This window comes from Cyprinodon tularosa, unplaced genomic scaffold (assembly GCF_016077235.1).
Source record: "Cyprinodon tularosa strain WSP-4 unplaced genomic scaffold, ASM1607723v1 ctg66, whole genome shotgun sequence".
In the NCBI taxonomy this organism is placed as follows: Eukaryota; Metazoa; Chordata; class Actinopteri; order Cyprinodontiformes; family Cyprinodontidae; genus Cyprinodon; species Cyprinodon tularosa.
The window spans coordinates 4,092,445-4,112,007 of NW_024039407.1; the positions used below are offsets into that span (position 1 = coordinate 4,092,445).

Below are 19,563 nucleotides of genomic sequence, written 5' to 3' on the forward strand. Positions count from 1 at the left end.
ATCAATGTTTAAACGTGATGCACAGACTGAAAATTAGAGTGATTAAAAATAACTGTATCTAACAATCTTTTGACTGTACTTGAAATTACCCAGAAGTCTAGATTGTCAAAATGTCCGGGGCCCTTATCGGATATTTATAAGAGGTGTTGGATTTATGAGTCAAATTGAGTAATTCATTTTTACTGCAAATAATTTGGGAAATCGTGGCTAAAGTTTTGGGAAAAACCAAAAAAATCCTCGTGCACTTTGTTCCTTATGTGTTTTATTTTGTTCAGTAACCGGAAGTCCTCTCGTCCAATGGGATTTATTATTTCTGTCTTTGCGCACAGTGGTGAAGTTCCAGTCCTGATGGAGCAGAGCTCTAAGTTAGAAGCCCTCCATCAATGAGCTGCGAGGCTGTAAACAAATATTTGCTCGTTTCACTGAAAAAGAAAATCCTATCCTTGTTAAAAGAGGTCAGGGCAGAGAAACAAGAGAATGAATAAAGACACTGATAAAAGCGTAAAGAAACAGTCCAGGACGCAGCAGCAGGCTTTGATCCAGAAGAAGAAGAAGGATCTGATCGGTAAAGATGAATCAAGCTGCTCTTTTCCACAGTCTGGTCAGATGGAGAGCAAGGGAGACATGAAAGCAGCCGGGCTACAGAAAAAGCAAGCTGGGAAAGCAGGAGTCCCCATGGAGAGCCCCGGGAGCCCCGGCGCGCACAGGAAACTGTCGGACGCCAGCAATGCCTCAGAAGACCTGAGCAAAGACTCTGGCTGCCCGTCAGGAAAGCTCTCCTCCACGGACAGCAGCTCAGAGATCTCCGACTCCTCTTCAGAGAGCAATAAGCGCGATTCTCCCAGCAGCGATAACGACTTAAGCTGGATCGACGGCAGAGCTTATTTGAGCCCGGACAGCGAAGGAACGCGTCAGGGCGCAACGTGCGCCAAACCTGCAGCAGATACCTGCGCGCGCCAGCAAGATGCGGCTGCAGCAGCGGGGCTGCGTGGATCAGCGGGGGGCTTCATGGATCTAATGATGGGGGAGACAGCCGAGGACCTGGTCAGGGAGGTGGAAGACCTGAGGTCAGAGAACGAGTATTTGAAAGTAAGTCAGAGCTCAGTGAGCTATTTCCCCTTGTTAATTACAGTAGGTTTCAATGTGACCCCTACAAGCCTGGGACCCTGACAGCATGAGGTAGTTTAGTCTCTTCAAAATCCAGAATTCCACTTTAATTATGCCTGGTTGGGTTGAACAAGGGGTCTCCTTAAAATCTAATGTCTCTTAAGCTTTAATTTATTCTAAAAACACTGTTCAGTACAGGATTTTATTTGTTTATTTTATAACTTTGTCACTTATTCTGTTATTTTTAATACAGGTTTTAAGGTCCACATTTATTTTCTAGTCTATTCTATTCTTTTCTTCTATTCCACTCTATTCTATTCTATTCTATTCTATTCTATTCTATTCTATTCTATTCTATTCTATTCTATTCTATTCTATTCTGTACTGTTCTGTTCTGTTCTAATCTATTCTATTCTAGTCTATTCTATTCTGTTATTTTCTTCTATTCTGTTCTGTTTTATTCTATTCTATTCTATTCCTTGTTATTCTATCCTATTCACTCCCTTCTGAAAAGCCATTCATTAGAATGATAGTTAAAAGTTGACCCATTCTGCAAAAACAATTAATAATTGGGTACTAGTATTATGATAAACCACTAAATGCTCTTTACTGGTGTATATCCAAATTTAGGTAAATCCTCTGTAAGGGTGTGGTAACTGAGAAAAAAACTTCATGTGAGCCCTTGGTAAAATAAATTATGCATTAAAATATGAAACATAAATGTGGTACATTTAGATTGCAGTTTGAAATATGTACACAATTTACAAATGGTTCCTAATTTTCTGCAGGTGCAATTATGCATCCCTAATTTCTGTATTTTAATTATGCTCTTTAATTTATATTTTTTAATAAAACCCAATTTATGTTTTAAAGCATGATCTCTAAGAAACTGGTAAGGATAAGACCATTAACATATATATATTTTTGAAGAAATTTCAACTTAGTGTGGCATCTAAGGTTCTACTGTTTAGACCCCATAAAGAGGAGTACAAATGTATATTATGCTCTGCAAAGCCTGTTACTTTCTGTCATGTTACGCTTTGTTAAAATACAGAGGAGAGAATGTAACTGAGGAAAACACAATCAAATAAATAAATCAGCCAGGAAATGAAGAACTGACCCACAAATAATATTTTTCCAAAGGATAAAAGACAAACATGTGTTTTCAATACATAATTAGAAAAGCCCAAAGGACAGAGATGAGATTTTTTACAAAACAGATACAAAATAATGAACTAATATGAAACCATCTGAATCCAATAGCAACAATGGAATATGGAAAGACCTTATCAAATATAATTGGATAACAAGGAAATACTGAAAACGCGGACATAAAAAGAAAACCAGTATCCATACATCTAGAGATTTTTCCCTTTCCTGTTGGAAAATCTGACTTCTAGGGATCTGTCTGTTATTTTAAAGCTAACATTTATTGTATAATGTGATTTGACAAGAATATTTTATAATCTTTTTCTTCACTTTTGTGATAACATGAAACTATGTCAAAATGGTCATGTTTGAAAATCCTAGTATTTTCTGACCTACTTTTTATCAATAGCTTAAAAGCCAGTGCTACAAATCAAAGGAGGGATCTTAAACCCCTCCTTTCCTAAAACAGAGGTTTTCTTTAGCCTCGGAAAATAGCACAGACTAATCAAGTTTGTAGATCTTTAAACTTAAACCAAAACAGTTTCTTTTCATAAAACATCAACTCTTTTCCTGAGTTATAAGGTGTTGCATCTGTTTTGACAACCACAGGATGAAGTGGAGGAGCTTCGCTGCGAGATGTTGGAGATGCGTGACATGTTCCAGGAGGAAGAGGTGTACCAGCTACAGGAGCTGCGGCTGCAACTTGAACAGGCCAAGAAGACTTGCCGTATCCTTCAGTACCGTCTCCGTAAGGCTGAGCGGCGCAGCATCCGGGTGGCCCAGACGGGGCAGGTGGACGGGGAGCTGGTCAGGAGCCTTGAGCACGACATAAAGGTTTGGAGTCAGGAGAAATTTGCTCATATTCACAATAAACATTTGACTTTTTCTGTGTGAATCATTGGGATTTCAGTCAAAACATCTAATTTATTAAACTCTTGCTCATACTGACTGCTATGAATACAATCAGTTGACTGTTCCCTGATTCATGGATGTTTGCAGTGCTATAAAGTAGTTCATGCTGTTCTCCAGGACCACAGTCATTTCATTATGCTGAAATGGCTTCCTCATGCTTCCTGTTTATATTTTTAACATACAGCATTGTAATTACGCGGTAAGTTGTTCCCCATGATAAAAGCAGTCACATTTATCAGAAACCTCAAAGGCTGTCGAACGTTGGCAGTCAAACGGGTGTTCTCTGAACCCTGTGGTGTGGGGTAGGATTCCTGACAGCCTGACGCTCACTCCCCCCTCTCCATTCACTCCTATGAAGAATTCCCGTCACAAGAATTTCCTTGTAAATCCCATCAGCCAAGCCAGCTGCTGCAGAAACCGCGCTGCATGCGCTCATTAAAAGTAACGACTGCTGCTGAGTGATAGCAACGCGGCTTTCTTTCCATACTGGAGCTGCTGTAACAATCTTTTCTTTCCACCTTCAGGTTGCAAAAAGCGTCTCCCTCCGCCTTTACAATGAGCTGGAGACGGTGCAGAAGAAAAACTCCCAGCTGGAGTGGGAAAATGAGGTGCTGCGGGAGAAGACTCAGGAGCTGGAAGTGGCCAAGCAGGTCCTACAGAGTGAGATGGAGAAAGCCAGAGAGGTGAAGCCTTTTAAAGCTAAACCTTTGTTTTACTAATCAATGGATCATTCAATTGCAGCAAGGTGATGAGTTGAAATACCAGCCTGGAGTTAAAAACTCAGAGAATAATCTTTTCTTACCTCTTTAAAAGTGTTTTACCAAACACGGGTTATCACAGACACCAAGAAAATGATGAGTCATTGGTTGCCACAACCCCCTTCCATTGCAAAACGATTGACAGAAGATTAAAAAACTACAAAAAAGGAAGCAAATAGGTTAAAGGTATAAAGGATGATGTTTTATTTCCAGGTGGATCATCTTTATAAGTGGTCCTCCTAATTGTCAATCATTCTGGTGATGTGTTTACGTCCAATAGAAGGCCGTGCTCGTCCCATTAGCTATCTTTTTCTGCACATGCGCACTTTCAGGCGTATATCTTTGGTGAGCTACGGTTTCATATAGTCATTGAAGCCCACCGCTTTCTGACTGTGGTTCTTTAAAAAAATTGTTAAGGGTTGTAAGAGAAAAAAGTGTCAATGAAGTGTATGAGAAGAAAACAAAGGCCTCAGTAGAGGCAGATATACACCGTAACAGAGAGCTCTCCACGCAAAGCATTATGGGATTTGCTGTCACAGCTGCCCACTGTCGCCATAGGCTGCCGCTACCCAACAGCGGTGTCTAATAACAAAGATGGCGCAGGGAACGCGCAGCTGACCAATAGGGAAGTGATCATTCGTCCGAACGGTAAGTCGACTGAGTTCACTATATAGTCTTCGCTCTATATAGTGAGTGAGGGATTTAGGGCGGATGTTCGGACACAGTAAGCTTGCTTCAGCTTTGAGAACAGCAACTTTTAAACAGAGCATGCACGATGAGAAATGGGCTCATGCATGCTCATGCATTTTCTTTTTAAAAGAGGAGAGGGCTTTTTTTTTTTAATTCGAGAAAATCCTCCACAATACCTTTAAGGTTAGGTGGAGCTTCAGCATGAAGAAGTGCGTTAAATCACTGAGGGTGGGGTTTGGGGGTCCAGAGGGAGGAGTTTCCCCAGGACACCATCTGTCTAAGAACTGCCACTGATCAAATGTATCCATAGAGATTACATTATCAGTGCAAAGCAAAGGATATAAAAAAAAGCTTCTAATTTCCTACATGAGCAAAGGTTAATTCTCTGTCAATCCAAGCCTAATTTACCTAAATATGCTATGATTGAGTAAAAGATGCTTAATCTGTCAGTAATACCAGCAAAGGTGATGAAAGCTTTTTTTTTTTTTTTTTTCTGATCCGTTTAAGCTTTTTACAGTGTTTCCACTCCAATGAAAAGTCAACAGTCAACAGGGGCAATTTTTCAGCAAATTTCTATAAAATCGAATTATTTTCAACTGGAAATATTGCACAATTTTTCATGGATTAGCAAAAAAAAGCATCAAGTATATAGCATTGAGAAATTTATCTGTTTCTGGATGTATTAAAAAACAACATACTGGTAAACAAGAAATATCAAACAAAAACATGTGACAGAAGCAAAGTAAATATTTCAAATAGTAACATACTGATGTGCTTAAATATTCTATGGATTTCCCTCTTAATTAATTTTCATCATTTTTTGGCAATTTTCAGAAATATTTTAGTTACTTCCTAAAACTCATGCTGTGGAAATATAACCGTTGTTGTTTTAAAAGATTGGGCCACTTTTTCCTTTACTGATTGCAAAAATCCTTCCCTATAATTTTTCTAAATGTAATTTACTTCATTTGTAGACATTTTCTACTCTAGACCTGATTTTGAGAATTAGAAATATTGATTATTATTAAATATTTAGGTAACCGATTTGGCAAAAGGTGATTCTGGATCAGGAGGATAGATTAATAAATTAGACTAGACAGTTTTATATGACAGTGATTATTGATTTATGTTTAAATTATATACATCGGATGAAACACAAACCTTCAGCCTCCATAAACGTCCATCTTGGTGGTCAGGCATCCTTCTCTCCATTACCCAGCACAGCTGCACCCATCCAGCCAGCTGTCCCCCTCATCCCTGTAAGGCGACACACGACCCTCAGTGATATGAGAGGAGGGCTCAGCCAGCAGCTGCATGGTGCCGGGGATGGGTGAAGCAGCCCCGGTGGTATGCTTAGGCCTGAACCCTGAGCACAGCTGACATTGTTTCCTGAGATGACAGAAAAAAAGGAGCAGAGGGTGTGAGAGATTTCAAAAATAGACCCTGTCCGACTTGCTGCCGTTCTGCTTGCACTGAGCTCGGCTAAATCTGGATCAGCGCGTATTATGGCATTCAGAAAGGCGATGGTGCCCAGATGCACTGACCCAGAACCTTCATCAAACATTTTTATCCCAATGTTGTCAATTCTCCAACACTCTCTAAACCACCACACCACATTTTATACATTCAAATCCATCGACCACCTTAGAGAAGGGTCGTTTCCGATGACATGTGTGCGGTTTAATCCTGGATTCTGTGCTTTGTCTTGAGCTCAGGCTGAACCGATCATCTGAGACAGCTGCTAGTCCCTTTGATCCCAGCAGTGAAATCCACTTAGATCACCTAATCTATGGAGGAGCAAAGTGTAGTCTAGTGTAGCACAGAAGAAGAAACATGTTACAGACTGAAGCTCGGCTGGACTTATTGTTGGTAAACTGAAATTAATTACAGACAATTTCACAGGTACAATGAAGTGAAGCACACAAATAGCAACAGGTCAGGTAAATAAGTGTTAGCATGTGTTTCCCCTCTAGTGAAGGGGTACTTCAGTCAGGTGCCCTCCTGCCTGCTGGGATTCAGATCAAGCCCCCTTCTCTTTCTACCTTTAGGCCTGACTTAAAGGTGTTTATTAAAAACACATTTTATTCCTGTAAAGTGTTTGACAAAGTGACACTACCTCCTGACAGAGTTGAGAGTTTCATGAAAGTAACATGTAAATTTATTTATTTAGAAAAAAGACAATTAAAAGAAATGTATTGATATAATTACTTTGTCTTTGGCGCTCAGACCTAGACAGGAAACATAGCGCTGAATTTTGATTGATATGCATGAACAGGAGCAAAGAATAGGGCTGTTTCCCCCCCAGGCCTGAATCTGGTGGTGGAGTGGAGATAGATGAAGTTGGTCAGTCTGTAGACTGCTGGTTAGAGAGACGGTCTGCTGAGCTTTATGGAGCTAGAGCTTTACTCAGGGACATGGAATATGCAAGTCCAGTTTGGATAACACAGGTTGAGAGAACCTGTCCATGATGAGCAAGCATGAAGTGACAGTGGAGAGGAAAAACTCCCAGTTGGGAAGAAACCTCTGACAGAACCAGGCTCAACATGGCGGTCTTCTCACAGACCGGTTGAAATGAGATGCGGAATGCAGTAAGAGTCCGAGAGTAATGAAACTCTATTGAAATTTTAGCTACTATGATGGAGGACGAGGTGGATGTGGGTTGAAACGGGGTCATCTGAATGAAGTCACACAGAGCAACCACCGCCTGCGCACAGGAGTAGACAAGTGTGGATCGGAGGCCTGTTAAGATGAACTTTGGATGCTGATTGGCTTTAGTGGAGGCATGGTTCACAGCTGATTGGCTGTTTCTCAGGTGGATGTAGGAGAACAATCAGTTTCTTCAGTTGAACTTCCGCCTAGGCTCCATTTCCAAATTAGTTCAAATATAAACTCTCTTTAGCCTCCATGCTCCTTGAAAGTTCTGTAAAATTACACTTTAGGTTTTGTAAACATGACCTTTAAGTTCCAGAAAGTTTCAAAGAGTTGATGTTGCCTGCAGGCACCAAGGGGCCTTCAAGGACCACATTGGGTCCCCTTAGCAGAACAACTCACCAATGGGCTGGCTATGAAATTTTATTAAATTCTGTTGCTCTACTTTTTAATCATTTATAGAGCTTTTCATCATATTAATAATATAGAACATTTATAGAGATTTCAAAATGACAATATCTAAAAGAATATTAGAAATTATAAGAAACAATAAAAATACGTTTACTTTATATGAAGTTTAGGTGAATGCAGACCCCTCCAGTTCATAGGTCAGTATTGATAACCTTTCCTCTGACTCGGTGACCATAAAATAGCTTTAAGCCTTAAAAAGGTTGCTTTACAATAATCATTTATAAATGGTAGAGACCATTTATTTACGATATGAAGTCCACTGATGTTAGGGTTTGTGCTAAACTAACGTGGCAGGACAATATTAGCTATTTCCCATTTATAAGGGATTTAGATGCAGTTTCTAAATTATTGTCAAACATTAATAAACTATCTGTAAATTCTTAATAAATGGTCTCTTTACCATTTAGAAATAATGGTTATTAAAAATTCTTACCAAGGTTCCCTATAGATTTCTAAAACTTTCAATGACAGTATGTTTTAGGTTTTAGTAAAACCAAATTGTATAATCCAAAATGTTCCGGAACTGTATGTTTAAGTTCTGTTACTGTTTGAGTAAAAGTTTTGAAGGAAGGAACCCTGTGAAAGAAATGTAAAAGTTCTAGGAAAGTAACATGTAAATTCCTCCAAACTACCTCCTGAGTTAGTTGAAAGTACTCTGTAAGTTCAGTAAAAGTTAACTATAAGCTCCATTAAAGTAGTTTGCTTGTTCTACTGTGGTAGCAGGGGCGGAGCTAGATGGGGGACCAGAGGTGGCCATGGCCACCCTTAGCCTATCATTGGCTACTCCCTGTGGCCACCCTACCATTTTTTCCCTCTCAAATACAGACGGTGGAAGTGGAATATTCAGAACATTTTAATTTTTCATATATTAACAATTACTTGACAACAAAAACAATGTGGTTAATTATGCACATCAATATATTAACATTAAAGATGATAAGCACTGAATTCATGCTCTTCTCAGAACTAGATTTTGTGTTATTGGGTGAAGAGAAAATCATGTGTCTCTGAAAGTCATTTAGGAGTCTTCAGTGAAATCATAGATAAATAACTATTTTAATAAAAACTTAATAATCAATTTATGTATATATTAGTACTTGTAAATACCAAGGTTATGCAGAATAATTGTTGATAAAAGTAGGTAAGTAATGACAAAGGAAGAGATGTTCGCCCCAGAACTCACACCTGAGAGAATTGTATCCACTATACCTTTTATCTAGAAAGCACAGATGTTTAAATATATGCGTCTATTTGTTAGCAAGGCTGTAGGAAAGTATAGTTTGTGATTTTCTGGCTATGCCTCAGCGTGGAAGTAAACTTTTTATGTCATTAAGTAACCTGTAAGTTCAGTGAAACTAAACTATACATTTCAGAAAAAAATCAGAAAACCTTCCTATAGGTCTTGAATTCCATTAAAGTAACCTGTAGATTCCTTAAAGTTAGTTTGGATGTAAGCTTTTGGTTATGAGAAAGTCTGCGGGTTCCAACAGGATACACTGTGCATTAATTAAAAGTAACATGTGAGGTTGGTAAAAGTAATTAAGTAAGTGTTGTGAAGGAAGCTTTTATTTCTGTAAAACTATCAGAAGTTCTTGGAGAGTAACTTCAATTTCCAGGAAAGCACCCTGTAGGTTTCAGGAAACTTCAGAATAAATTTTGAGTAGCTTGAAGTCTCAACAGAGGCCTTTCTTTTGTTTCTCAGAGCACTTTGAAGAAGAGGAGTATCAGATCGACAGTCAGTAAAGCAGAGAAGAGGCTTTCTCAGCAGATGGAGGTTTGACATTTTCAACTATTTCTTTATAACCTTTAAAAGATTTGTTGAGTTTATGACGGTCTTTAATGTCTCTTTAAAGGATGACAGCACTGATCTGAAGTGTCAACTCCACTTTGCCAAAGAGGAGCTGACTCTCATGTGCAAGAAGCTGACCAAGCTGGTGTCAGAGAGTGAGGCCATGCATGAGGAACTTTCCAGATATCGGTCAAGGTATGGAGATGTAGACGCCGCTCAACTGCCTGAAGGCATGCAAAGCTCTGCCCATACCAGGGAGGCAGAGGTCAAAGTTCATTTGAAACTTGTGGAAGAAGAAGCAACGCTCCTGAGTCGGCGCATCGTCGAGCTGGAGGTGGAGAACCGCGGCTTGCGAGCGGAGATGTGTGACCTAAGGGAGAGAAAAGGAGGAGGTGAGGAAGATGGTTCGGATGAAAGTCCGTCACTGACAGCAACGGTAAAGGATGGAGAAATGGGACCGATGACGTACCTGCAGCATCAGGGAGAGGGGCTAGAGGAAAGACAAGTGGACTCTGAGAGGCATTTGCTCTGCAGCCCCTTACAGACGGAGAAGAGGTTGAGTGAAGGTCGAGAAGGTCCGGTGGGCGGCGAGCAGGACCCTTCAGAAAGCCAGGAGAGAGAGGATGAGAGAAAACACGACAGCACACTTAAAGAGAAGACTATCAAAGACTATGAATTCCTTGTTGCTCTCAGAGATCACGCCTGCATTTTATCTTCAGCCATTCAACTTCTGTCAGTGCAACCCAGAAACGGACTCAGCTCTCCTCCCTCATTTGTTCTTACGTCTGAGATGGACATAAGCCCCAACTTAAAGGCCCAGGGTTCTTTAATCGAGGCAGTGGAGCTTCTGCAGGCCATGCTAGTCTCTTTCATTGAGAAGATGGAGACTCTTCTGAGGGATGATGATGAATGCAAGGACTCTGTTAAAAAGGAGGGACTCGCTTATGATTTCTCCTCCTTCCTCTGTGCAAACCATGGACGTCTCAAAGAGTTGCATGGAGAAGATGTCTGCACCATGCGGGTTAAACCGAAAACAAAACAGACGAGTCCAGCGGAAGTCATGGATAGCTGGAAGGATCCAAACCTGCAGCTGTCGTTACAGATTCTGTGGATCCTACATCAGTGGTGCAACGCTAAAGAAACAAACCTGGAAGGAAAGGAGGTACTTTGACATATGGAGCAAACATATTTACACATTTTAAAGTCATATAGCAGAAAAATAGTGAGTATTTATGTCATAGAAGAACAAAAAGTAAAGCACATCTGCAGGGTTTTGGTGTATATCACTACTAGCTTTATGCACCTGGAAAATAAAGTTCTGTCTCAGTCGGAGTAGGTCTGGGTTCTAATACATGAATATGCTTTGATCAAATTCTTCCTGTATATTTAGATTTGCTGGAAGGTGAACATAAGCCACTCTTCCACTACCAGTTGTCCTCCCACCCTGAGCTGCTTTTCTAGGCAGCTCCTTCTGAGCTTTCATGGGTGTTTGGCTGCTTTTGCCCGGTCTATTAGTTTTGGTCAATGCCATATCTTGGTGTGTTAAGTTATGCTTTCTTTGATGTAAGATAATAGATTGTTGCATGTTCCGGGTTTGTTCACTAATTTTTTCTAACAACCATATGAGGTCTTCACAGAACACTTGCATTCCCAAGTTAGACTAAACACAGGTGACTTCAGAAGGCAGCTGGTTTCACTGGATTTTATTTAGTAGCATCAAATTAAAGAGGCTGAAAAGAAAAATCTATGCTGCTCTTCTAAGATTTTCCCCACTGATATTCAGAGGTCTTTGTTACCTTACTTATGTAGAAAATTTGGCTATCTAAACTTTTCTGACTTTTTACTTCTACTCCTTAAATTGTTTTGCAATTATCTTTACTTTGTAGTCCTTACATTTTAAAGATAGACCCATTATTTTTTTTCATTTAAGCTCAGTTTCCTTATGGCCTGTTGGTATTGAAAAAACAAACAAACAATGAAATAATAAGTTTTATTCAGACAATTAATTTATTTGTGGTTGGACTCGGTGCTGCACCAATTTGTTGTTTACCACATACCAAAGTAAATAGTTTTTCTAGACGATCGAAAGCTAAATTTAACGCTTTTGCTGTTAGTTTAAAACCTAAGACAATTAAGTAGCCTATAAAGAAATTATCATCCAAAATTGTAGAAAAATGTTCCTTCAATAGGCTCGTGAAGTAAAGCATTCGTCCTTAATATTTTTCCTGCATTATTTTTTACTTTATACTTTAAGTAGTTTTAAAACTGGTACTTTTACAATTTTACTTAAGTAAAAGCATAGGTTGAAACTCTAGAAAAGTGTTTCTAAACAGTAGGATGCCTACTTACTTGAGTAATAAAGATCTGCCTAAATGTGTTAAACTCTGTCTAACTTTCCTTTCATTTATTAAACAGACAAGAATAATTTGTGTCAATATATCAAATAAATCCCTCTGAATTAATGTGATAAAAATAGTTTAATCATTAAAACATCATCCCTTCTGACATTTGCTGCTGCTTTTTCATGGCACTGCTGCTCACCTAGTTTGTTGATTATTTGATAAAAACCTCTAATTTGTTTGTTTTTGTTTTTATCTTTAGAGTAGAGACAAAACCCTGTCTGTGCTACTTGGGTTGCTTCAGGACCTGAGTGCAGAGCTTCGAGAGGACAGCAAGGCGAAGGCGGCTCCCTGCGAAGAGGCAGCTGAGGTAACGATGCCGTTTACCCCTCAGACTCCCATCTTCCCGCTGTGTGTCAGGCTGTCTGACACAGTGGGAAGTCCTCCCGATGATCTCGGTCTCTCTGCCGCTATGAGGAGACTTGTGCCAAAGTATTTGGGGTAATCTCTTGTAGGAGCTGCAGCCAACCAGGACAGGCTTTTTTAGATCTATTCCCTGTACAGCTGATTTTCACCGTCTTCTCCAAATCAAGCTTCGCCGCATTAATTTTCAAACCCAAATGGACAAATACTGAATATATCTTTATTACATATCATTATTGCCGTTAAAAAATTGTACATTGTTAGATGTGCTTTCCTATTCCTCAGAATAGACTGTAAATCCCGTAAGAGATCATTTAGTCTGCAGTAATATGAAGGACTTTATAGGCGTGCCAGGAGCTTTATGTGGCACAGCTTCAACTGCAACTTCAGTAAGATAACATGCTGATAGTGTGACTTATCTCCATTTATTACTTTTAAGATTTAAATCTGTTTTCTGATTAGTGGCTCCACAGGGAGGATGCAAAGAATAAAAAATAAAAAAGTATGGTACACTTCAGGAACCAGTTTGGCTAAAATTACCTATTATTCATTATTTTAGAATTAATACAAACATATTTGCAAATGGATGCTCATAACATGTGGGCTGTTCATAACAACATGGCTGCTGTGACTATAATAAAGGAGGCGTTAACAAGATCAAGCGAATGCTGCATGGACGACCATTTATGTTTCAACATAAATGATAGAACGGACAGTGGATCTTAACAAGTGGAAAAAAGTTAATTTGTAAGAATAACCCTCAAGTTTAACCAAAGGAGGGTGAACTCATTCTACCAAAGATAAATAAAGGGTCATGAGATTAGCAATATAGTTAAGCTTCTGTGTTTTCACAACAAAACTTTTTACTGTAACCTTCACAGACCCTAAAAGGGAGCAGATAACTGTAGCCTAGTATTGTTACAAATACCAATATATCTCGATGATTTATCTGGATCCTAGAGATGTTTGCTTGGAGTGTATTAATGCATGCCGGGCCAGAAAGCAGAAAAAAACTGAGAGAGAGAATGTGATGTAAGAGCAGCAGATCTTAGGAGAAGAAGGAGGAGAAAGAGAAGAGGAGTAATTAGTTTTAAAAGCTCTTGTAAAACTGAGTGGAAAAGTGAAGAGGTGCAGGCGCATTGCTACATCTGACCATTAGTAGCAAAAGAAAGCCACATGAGACAGACCCTCTTCTACATGCTTTTTTGTTTTTGTTTTTGATTAGCACCGTACTGGAGCCATCCGCTTCTGAAAAAATCCGATGCAACTGCAAAATTGAAAAAAAAAATCTCATTGTACAGCAAACCAGGCCAACTGAAGGGTCCCTGGACAGACCCCTGGACCGACCGATCCTTAGACTGATCCGTGGACTGACCCTTGGTCTGAACCCTGGACGGACCCCTGGACCGATCCCTAGACTGATCCCTAGACTGATCCATGGACCGATCCCTGTACAGATCACTGGATCGGTCACAGGACCGATGCCTAGACTGATCCGTGGACTGACCCTTGGTCTGAACCCTGGACAGACCCCTGGACCGATCCATGTACCGATCACCGGATCGGTCACTGGACCGATACCTACACTGACCCCTGGACCGATCCCTAGACCGATTCCCGGACCGATCCCTAGACCAATCCCTACACTGATCCCTGAACCGATCCCTTGACTGAACCAGCATTTTGAATACATCCCAAGTTAGTTACGTGGTTTCCAGAGTTTGGAGGACGCCTTCCTCTTATTCAGTGGCGGCCTAGAGCTTGGAATCCTGAGGTTCTGAGTTTGAGCCCCAGTCCCACAGACTGCCACTCTGGGTCTCTGAGCAAGACCCTTAACCCCATGCTGCTCCTCAGAAGCCCCACGATGGCAGCCCACTGCTCCTTAATGGGATGGGTTAAATGCAGAGATAAATTTCTCCAATGTGAGATCTATAAAGTTCAATTAAAAAATATATAAAAAAAAAAACTTTAATACCTAAAGTGAGACACAACCGGGCTTTCTGATGTGAGCCAATGATCTCCACTAAGGTGAAATTAAACTAAGGATTAAGATCTGTACTAAGTTTAAGCAAATTAATTCAATATTTGATTCCTCTTTCTTTGTTCAGCTTTCTGCCAGTGCTGTTTTCCACAATGGGCAGGCAGCTGAAGCTAACAGGTCAGTGTTTTCCTTTTGTTTTTATAATATTCAGAAACCTTTTAGAGTTGGAGCTCATTCTCATCCTGATTATTCAACAGAATCTGTGACCCCAAAGAACAAAGACTTAGACGGCTGCTCCCACCTCACGGCTGTCAAAGGAAGAACTGGTGTTACCTGAACCAAGAGGCCGCCCAATTGGACCAAGAGGATCCGGTTAAAACCTGGGACCATTTAATCATGCCCCTTAGCTTCCCTGGTCTTGATTTTGAGCAGATGTCGATAGAGAGAAGCCACACCGCCCCAGAAAAGACCAGTTTCCGCATCTACTACAGCCCCCCTTCGGCCCGCAGAGTCTACCTGGCTCAGCTAAAGCAAAGCCCTACTGCTGAAAGGAGGTCCGTGGACACCTCCTCCCCCTGGTGCACACCTCCCACCTCCTTCTCTCAGCTCTGTCTGGGCTCCTCTGCTAACTTGAGTGATGACATGAAGGAGATGACAGCCAGTTGGAGGCAAACAGTTCACAGCATTCCCTCGGAGAAGAAAGGGAGATTAGCAAACCGCTGGGTGGATGTAGCCTGCTCAGGTACTCAGACCCACACAAGGCCACAGATGGTGAGTGTTGGACAGCAGACAGATGAAACTCAGGGGTTGATCCCGGTGAGAAACAGCCCATCCAGAATCCTGAGCCCTTCCCTTGTCTCTGCTCGCTCCCAGCACATCTCCACCTCACTAGATGGGTTAGCAGGTCGAGTCGAGAGGCCCCGGACCTCCACCTCCTCCCCCAAACTGTACCGCAGAAACTCCTCCTCTCTCTCTTCATCCCCCAGTTTGAGCCCCTCTTCATCGTCTTCCAGCTCCAGGGATCGGGGGCTGTGGAACCTGTCCCAGCAGAGCTCAAACTCACCCACATGGACTCGACAAACTAGTCCCAGATCAGGAGCAGCCCAGAACCTGAACTCCGTCACCAAGCCCCCTAATAGATCCAGTGCCAACCGGTGCGGTTTGGTGACCGAGTTCCTGCGCAGGGTGAGCGGCCGAGTGGACAAAGCCGCTCCAGTGTCAGGCCAGAAGACAAAGGGCAGCCTGAAGAACATGGAGCGAGCTCCAACCAGACCTCAGGGCGTGCCGCTGCACAGGAACGACAGCGTGACCAGGATCGTCAACCAGAGGTTCATAAAGCAGAGAGAGGAGGCGACTCGCACCCAGAGGGAGGAGAAGGGGATCAACCTGAGCCAGAGAGTCAGAAACAGCCAGAGTACAGCCACAACAGAGGTAAGAAAAATAAGAGAAAAAATTTGATATAACATCTGAACATATCAGAAGGTTTGCTGGTAGAAAGTGTTCCTTCTCTCTCTGTTGGGATTGAGTATCAGACCTAATAGAAAGGATATGGCCTCTGTCAGCCTCTGGAATTATTAATCCTAATCCATAAAGAATGGATCTAGCTGCCTTTCATTCTAGGAAGTTTCATCAAGCCATCTTTCAGCAATATGGAATTTCATTTTCAGAAAGACTTTCCGTAAAAATTCAAAAAATATCCACTGGACTTGGTTTCCAAGATTTGAAGACGTTTCTCCACCTCTTCAGGAAGCTTTCTCAATTCAAATGTCTGGATCCGCAGTGAGTTTGAGTCTTATATAGACAAAGCCTTGTATCGCTTGGAAACATGCAAATGGTAACAGATGAGTGTGTCGTTTGGTTCCATCCTCAGCCTGTAATATCTGAAACCTGTCTATGATTCTGAGCGTTGGTCGTTAAAGGGGGGGGGATTGCCGTTAAGGGGGGGATTGTCTCCTGTAATACCTGAAACCTGTCTATGATTGTTAAGAGTCGGTCGTTAAGGAGGTTTTGTTCACGGGTAGGTCCCTCGTTCCTGGAGAGGTGGGGAAACGTCTTCAAATCTTGGAAATAGGGATGCACAATATTGGGATTTTGGCCGATATCAGATATGCCGATATTTTGAAACTCATGTAGCCGATAACCGATATCGATACCGATGTTTAAGCTGGACAAAAATAAGTGGTCATTGAAAATTGCAGTTTTGTTATCCATTCTGACACTTTGAAAAATAATATACTCAAATATATTTTCATATGCTGATATCAAATTGATTTTTAAAAACGCGGTATCGATCTATTTTACATTCAAAATCTCGTGAAATTTCATCGTTCTGTTACAAACTCTCGCGATATTTTGCAAATTCTTGTGAGATTTTGTTAGTAAAATAGATGGATACCGCGTCAATATATCAACATATAAAAATATGGCAAAATTTTGTGAATTTTCGGGGGATTTCGTAGCATAACGATGACATATAGCAATATTTCATTAGTAAAAGAGATTGATATGGTGTTTTTAAATGGCAATATATCAGCATATGAACATATTGTGATATTTTAATGTATCAATATTTTTTCCCTCGTCTTTAGAAGTTTTTAAGTCTGTAAAAAAGAAGTTTTTGAGTAAGAAGTAGAAGTAGTAATTTTTTTTTTTTTTTAGACTTTAGAAACTCAGAAGCTGATCAAATATCGGGTTAAATATCGGTGGGGTGGCCGATGTCCGATATTCAGTTTTAAGGCCGATACAGGCCGATACCGATAGGGGGCCGATTATATCGTGCATCCCTACCTGGAAACCAAGTCCAGTGGATATTTTTTGAATTTTTACGGAATGACTATGACCTGGATGACTGAGAACCTTCATCAACATTTTCAGAAAGAGTTTAGAAAGTGACTCCAGGAGTGGAAAAGCTATCAAATTCACCCTGAGGTTATAGCTTGCATTGTTCATAGAAAACACCCACAGATCCCTTTGATTGGACAGCCCTCAGTTGGCATGTTAAATGTCGAAATTCAAATCAGAAAAATAGATAATTCAAATGTTGAAGGAAATTTTCTCTTTTCTCTAAAAGAAAACCCATCAGTTAGTTTAGCAAAGTTAACTCTGAAACTTTTCTGGAACATTTCATCTGTACAGAACTCTAAAGGTTTCGCTCTGACACTGATCTTTATTCCCTTGGTTTTTTTGTTAATGTCTTTATTCGTGTGTTTTCTGGAACCGTCCTGTTTGGTTTCCTAAGGGTGCATCTATGTACTGCATACGTATTTTCTGCGTCATGTTTCTTGATGTTTCATTGCTAACACTAAAACCTTCTTCAATTCCTTTTTGGTGAGACCTGACACATCTTCAGGAAATGAGAGGAAGTCAAATTACCTTCTACTTACAAACCTGGAATGTGCTGTATTTTTTTCTGGCATTTGTTTCCTCCACAACAACAAGACACTATCAGCAGTGATTAGAGCTTTGAAAGAAAATCGATTCTCATATTGTTTATCTTTTCTGGGTACATAAAATCCTGAAATTGAAAGTAGTTGAACTTTATTTTGTTAACTTGATTAATTCAATTAACTTCATTTCAAAAAACGTTATTAATCCCATTGGGAAATTAAATAAGTTTAGATATATATATATATTTTTTAATGTATTTTGTTTCCAACTTCGTCTCCCTCCTTATAAATAAATCTCCTTTTGCTGTCTGTACAGGATGGAAACTATGACTGCAGCTCCAGCAGCACTCTGACCTTCTGCTTCGCTCGTCCATCTCGTCAAAGCCAGAGACGCACATCCGTCCCCACCAGACTCCAGCGACAACGATACTCAGCGCCGGTGAACGCCGCTGCAGACTCCAGCTGTGGCTAAGAAGGGAAAAAATTGTGCTTTTGCACTTAAAAAAGGCCATAGATAAGAACTGCGTAGGAGTATTTTTAAAATTGTTTTTTGTGGGGCTCTTTTTAAATGTAGAAGTTTTATGTTAAGTGTGTAGAAGAGCTCTGAGCAAAACCAATTCTGTTGATGCAATCTAAGTGCTCATCTCTTTCTAAAGATGATTGTATTTCCCTTGCTTTTTATTATGATTTGTATTATTCTCAATGATATTAAATAAACTTTTCTTCCACCTTTTAGCTTTAATGTTCATATCTGATTACCAGTGTTGTGGTCAAGACCACCTAACCCGAGACCGAGACAAGACCAAGACCAGAGTGTATCGAGACGAGACAAGACCAAGACTTTTACGGTCCGAGACCGAGTCAAGACCAAGACCAGCGCCAGTATGTGACAATAAAATGTGAAACATGATCAAAATCACAAAAATTGATCTAAAAGACCCACATTCACATAAAAACACCTAGATATTTAACACACAGAACTGGACTAAACATTAACATCTTTATTTTGTACTTCTGTGTAGTAATCACAGAATTTCAAACAATTAATCAAAGTCGATCAAAATTGTATTTTCTCTGCCTTTCATGAACAGTACATAAATTTATGTTGTTTCTAAATGTGCTATTTCAAAACAATGTGCAAAATTCTGTAAAATGTGTAAAACTGAAAAAAAGCCAATCATTTCTCTTGTTTCTCTCTTATATACAGATTAAAGCTAAATTATATAACTTTTCTTAAATAACTCTACACTCACCGGCCACTTTATTAGGTACACCTGTCCAACTGCTCGTCAACACTTAATTTCTAAGCAGCCAATCACATGGTGGCAACTCAGTGCATTTAGGCATGTAGACATGGTCAAGACAATCTCCTGCAGTTCAAACCGAGCATCAGTATGGGGAAGAAAGGGGATTTGAGTGACTTTGAACGTGGCATGATTGTTGGTACCAGAAGGGCTGGTCTGAGTATTTCAGAAACTGCTGATCTACTGGGATTTTCACGCACAACCATCTCTAGGGTTTACAGAGAATGGTCCGAAAAAGAAAAAACATCCAGTGAGCAGCAGTTCTGTGGGCGGAAATGCCTTGTTGATGCCAGAGGTCAGAGGAGAATGGCCAGACTGGTTCGAGCTGATAGAAGGGCAACAGTGACTCAAAAAACCACCCATTACAACCAAGGTGGGCAGAAGAGCATCTCTGAACGCACAGTACGTCGAACTTTGAGGCAGATGGGCTACAGCAGCAGAAGACCACACCGGGTGCCACTCCTTTCAGCTAAGAACAGGAAACTGAGGCTACAATTTGCACAAGCTCATCGTAATTGGACAATAGAAGATTGGAAAAACGTTGCCTGGTCTGATGAGTCTCGATTTCTGCTGCGACATTCGGATGGTAGGGTCAGAATTTGGCG

The 19,563-nt window shown here is 40.5% G+C and overlaps 1 protein-coding gene across 1 annotated transcript; it reads left to right on the forward strand.

Annotated features, from left to right (window-relative positions):
- Positions 1-319: 319 nt before the first annotated feature.
- On the forward strand, positions 320-18,389 carry si:ch211-197l9.2 (protein SOGA1). The gene is made up of 9 exons (XM_038309395.1): positions 320-1,089; positions 2,866-3,090; positions 3,693-3,851; positions 9,439-9,510; positions 9,590-10,687; positions 12,127-12,234; positions 14,396-14,445; positions 14,526-15,699; positions 17,971-18,389. Exons 1-9 carry the CDS (start codon positions 478-480, stop codon positions 18,124-18,126), a joined length of 3,654 nt encoding a protein of 1,217 aa, XP_038165323.1. The 5' UTR covers positions 320-477; the 3' UTR covers positions 18,127-18,389.
- Positions 18,390-19,563: the final 1,174 nt, after the last annotated feature.

Coding starts and splice junctions, on each gene's coding strand:
- si:ch211-197l9.2 (XM_038309395.1), top strand. CDS start 478: ATGAATAAAGACACTGATAAAAGCGTAAAGAAACAGTCCAGGACGCAG. Junction 9,511..9,589: donor GGCTTTCTCAGCAGATGGAG/GTTTGACATTTT, acceptor GTCTCTTTAAAG/GATGACAGCACTGATCTGAA. Junction 15,700..17,970: donor AGAGTACAGCCACAACAGAG/GTAAGAAAAATA, acceptor CTGTCTGTACAG/GATGGAAACTATGACTGCAG.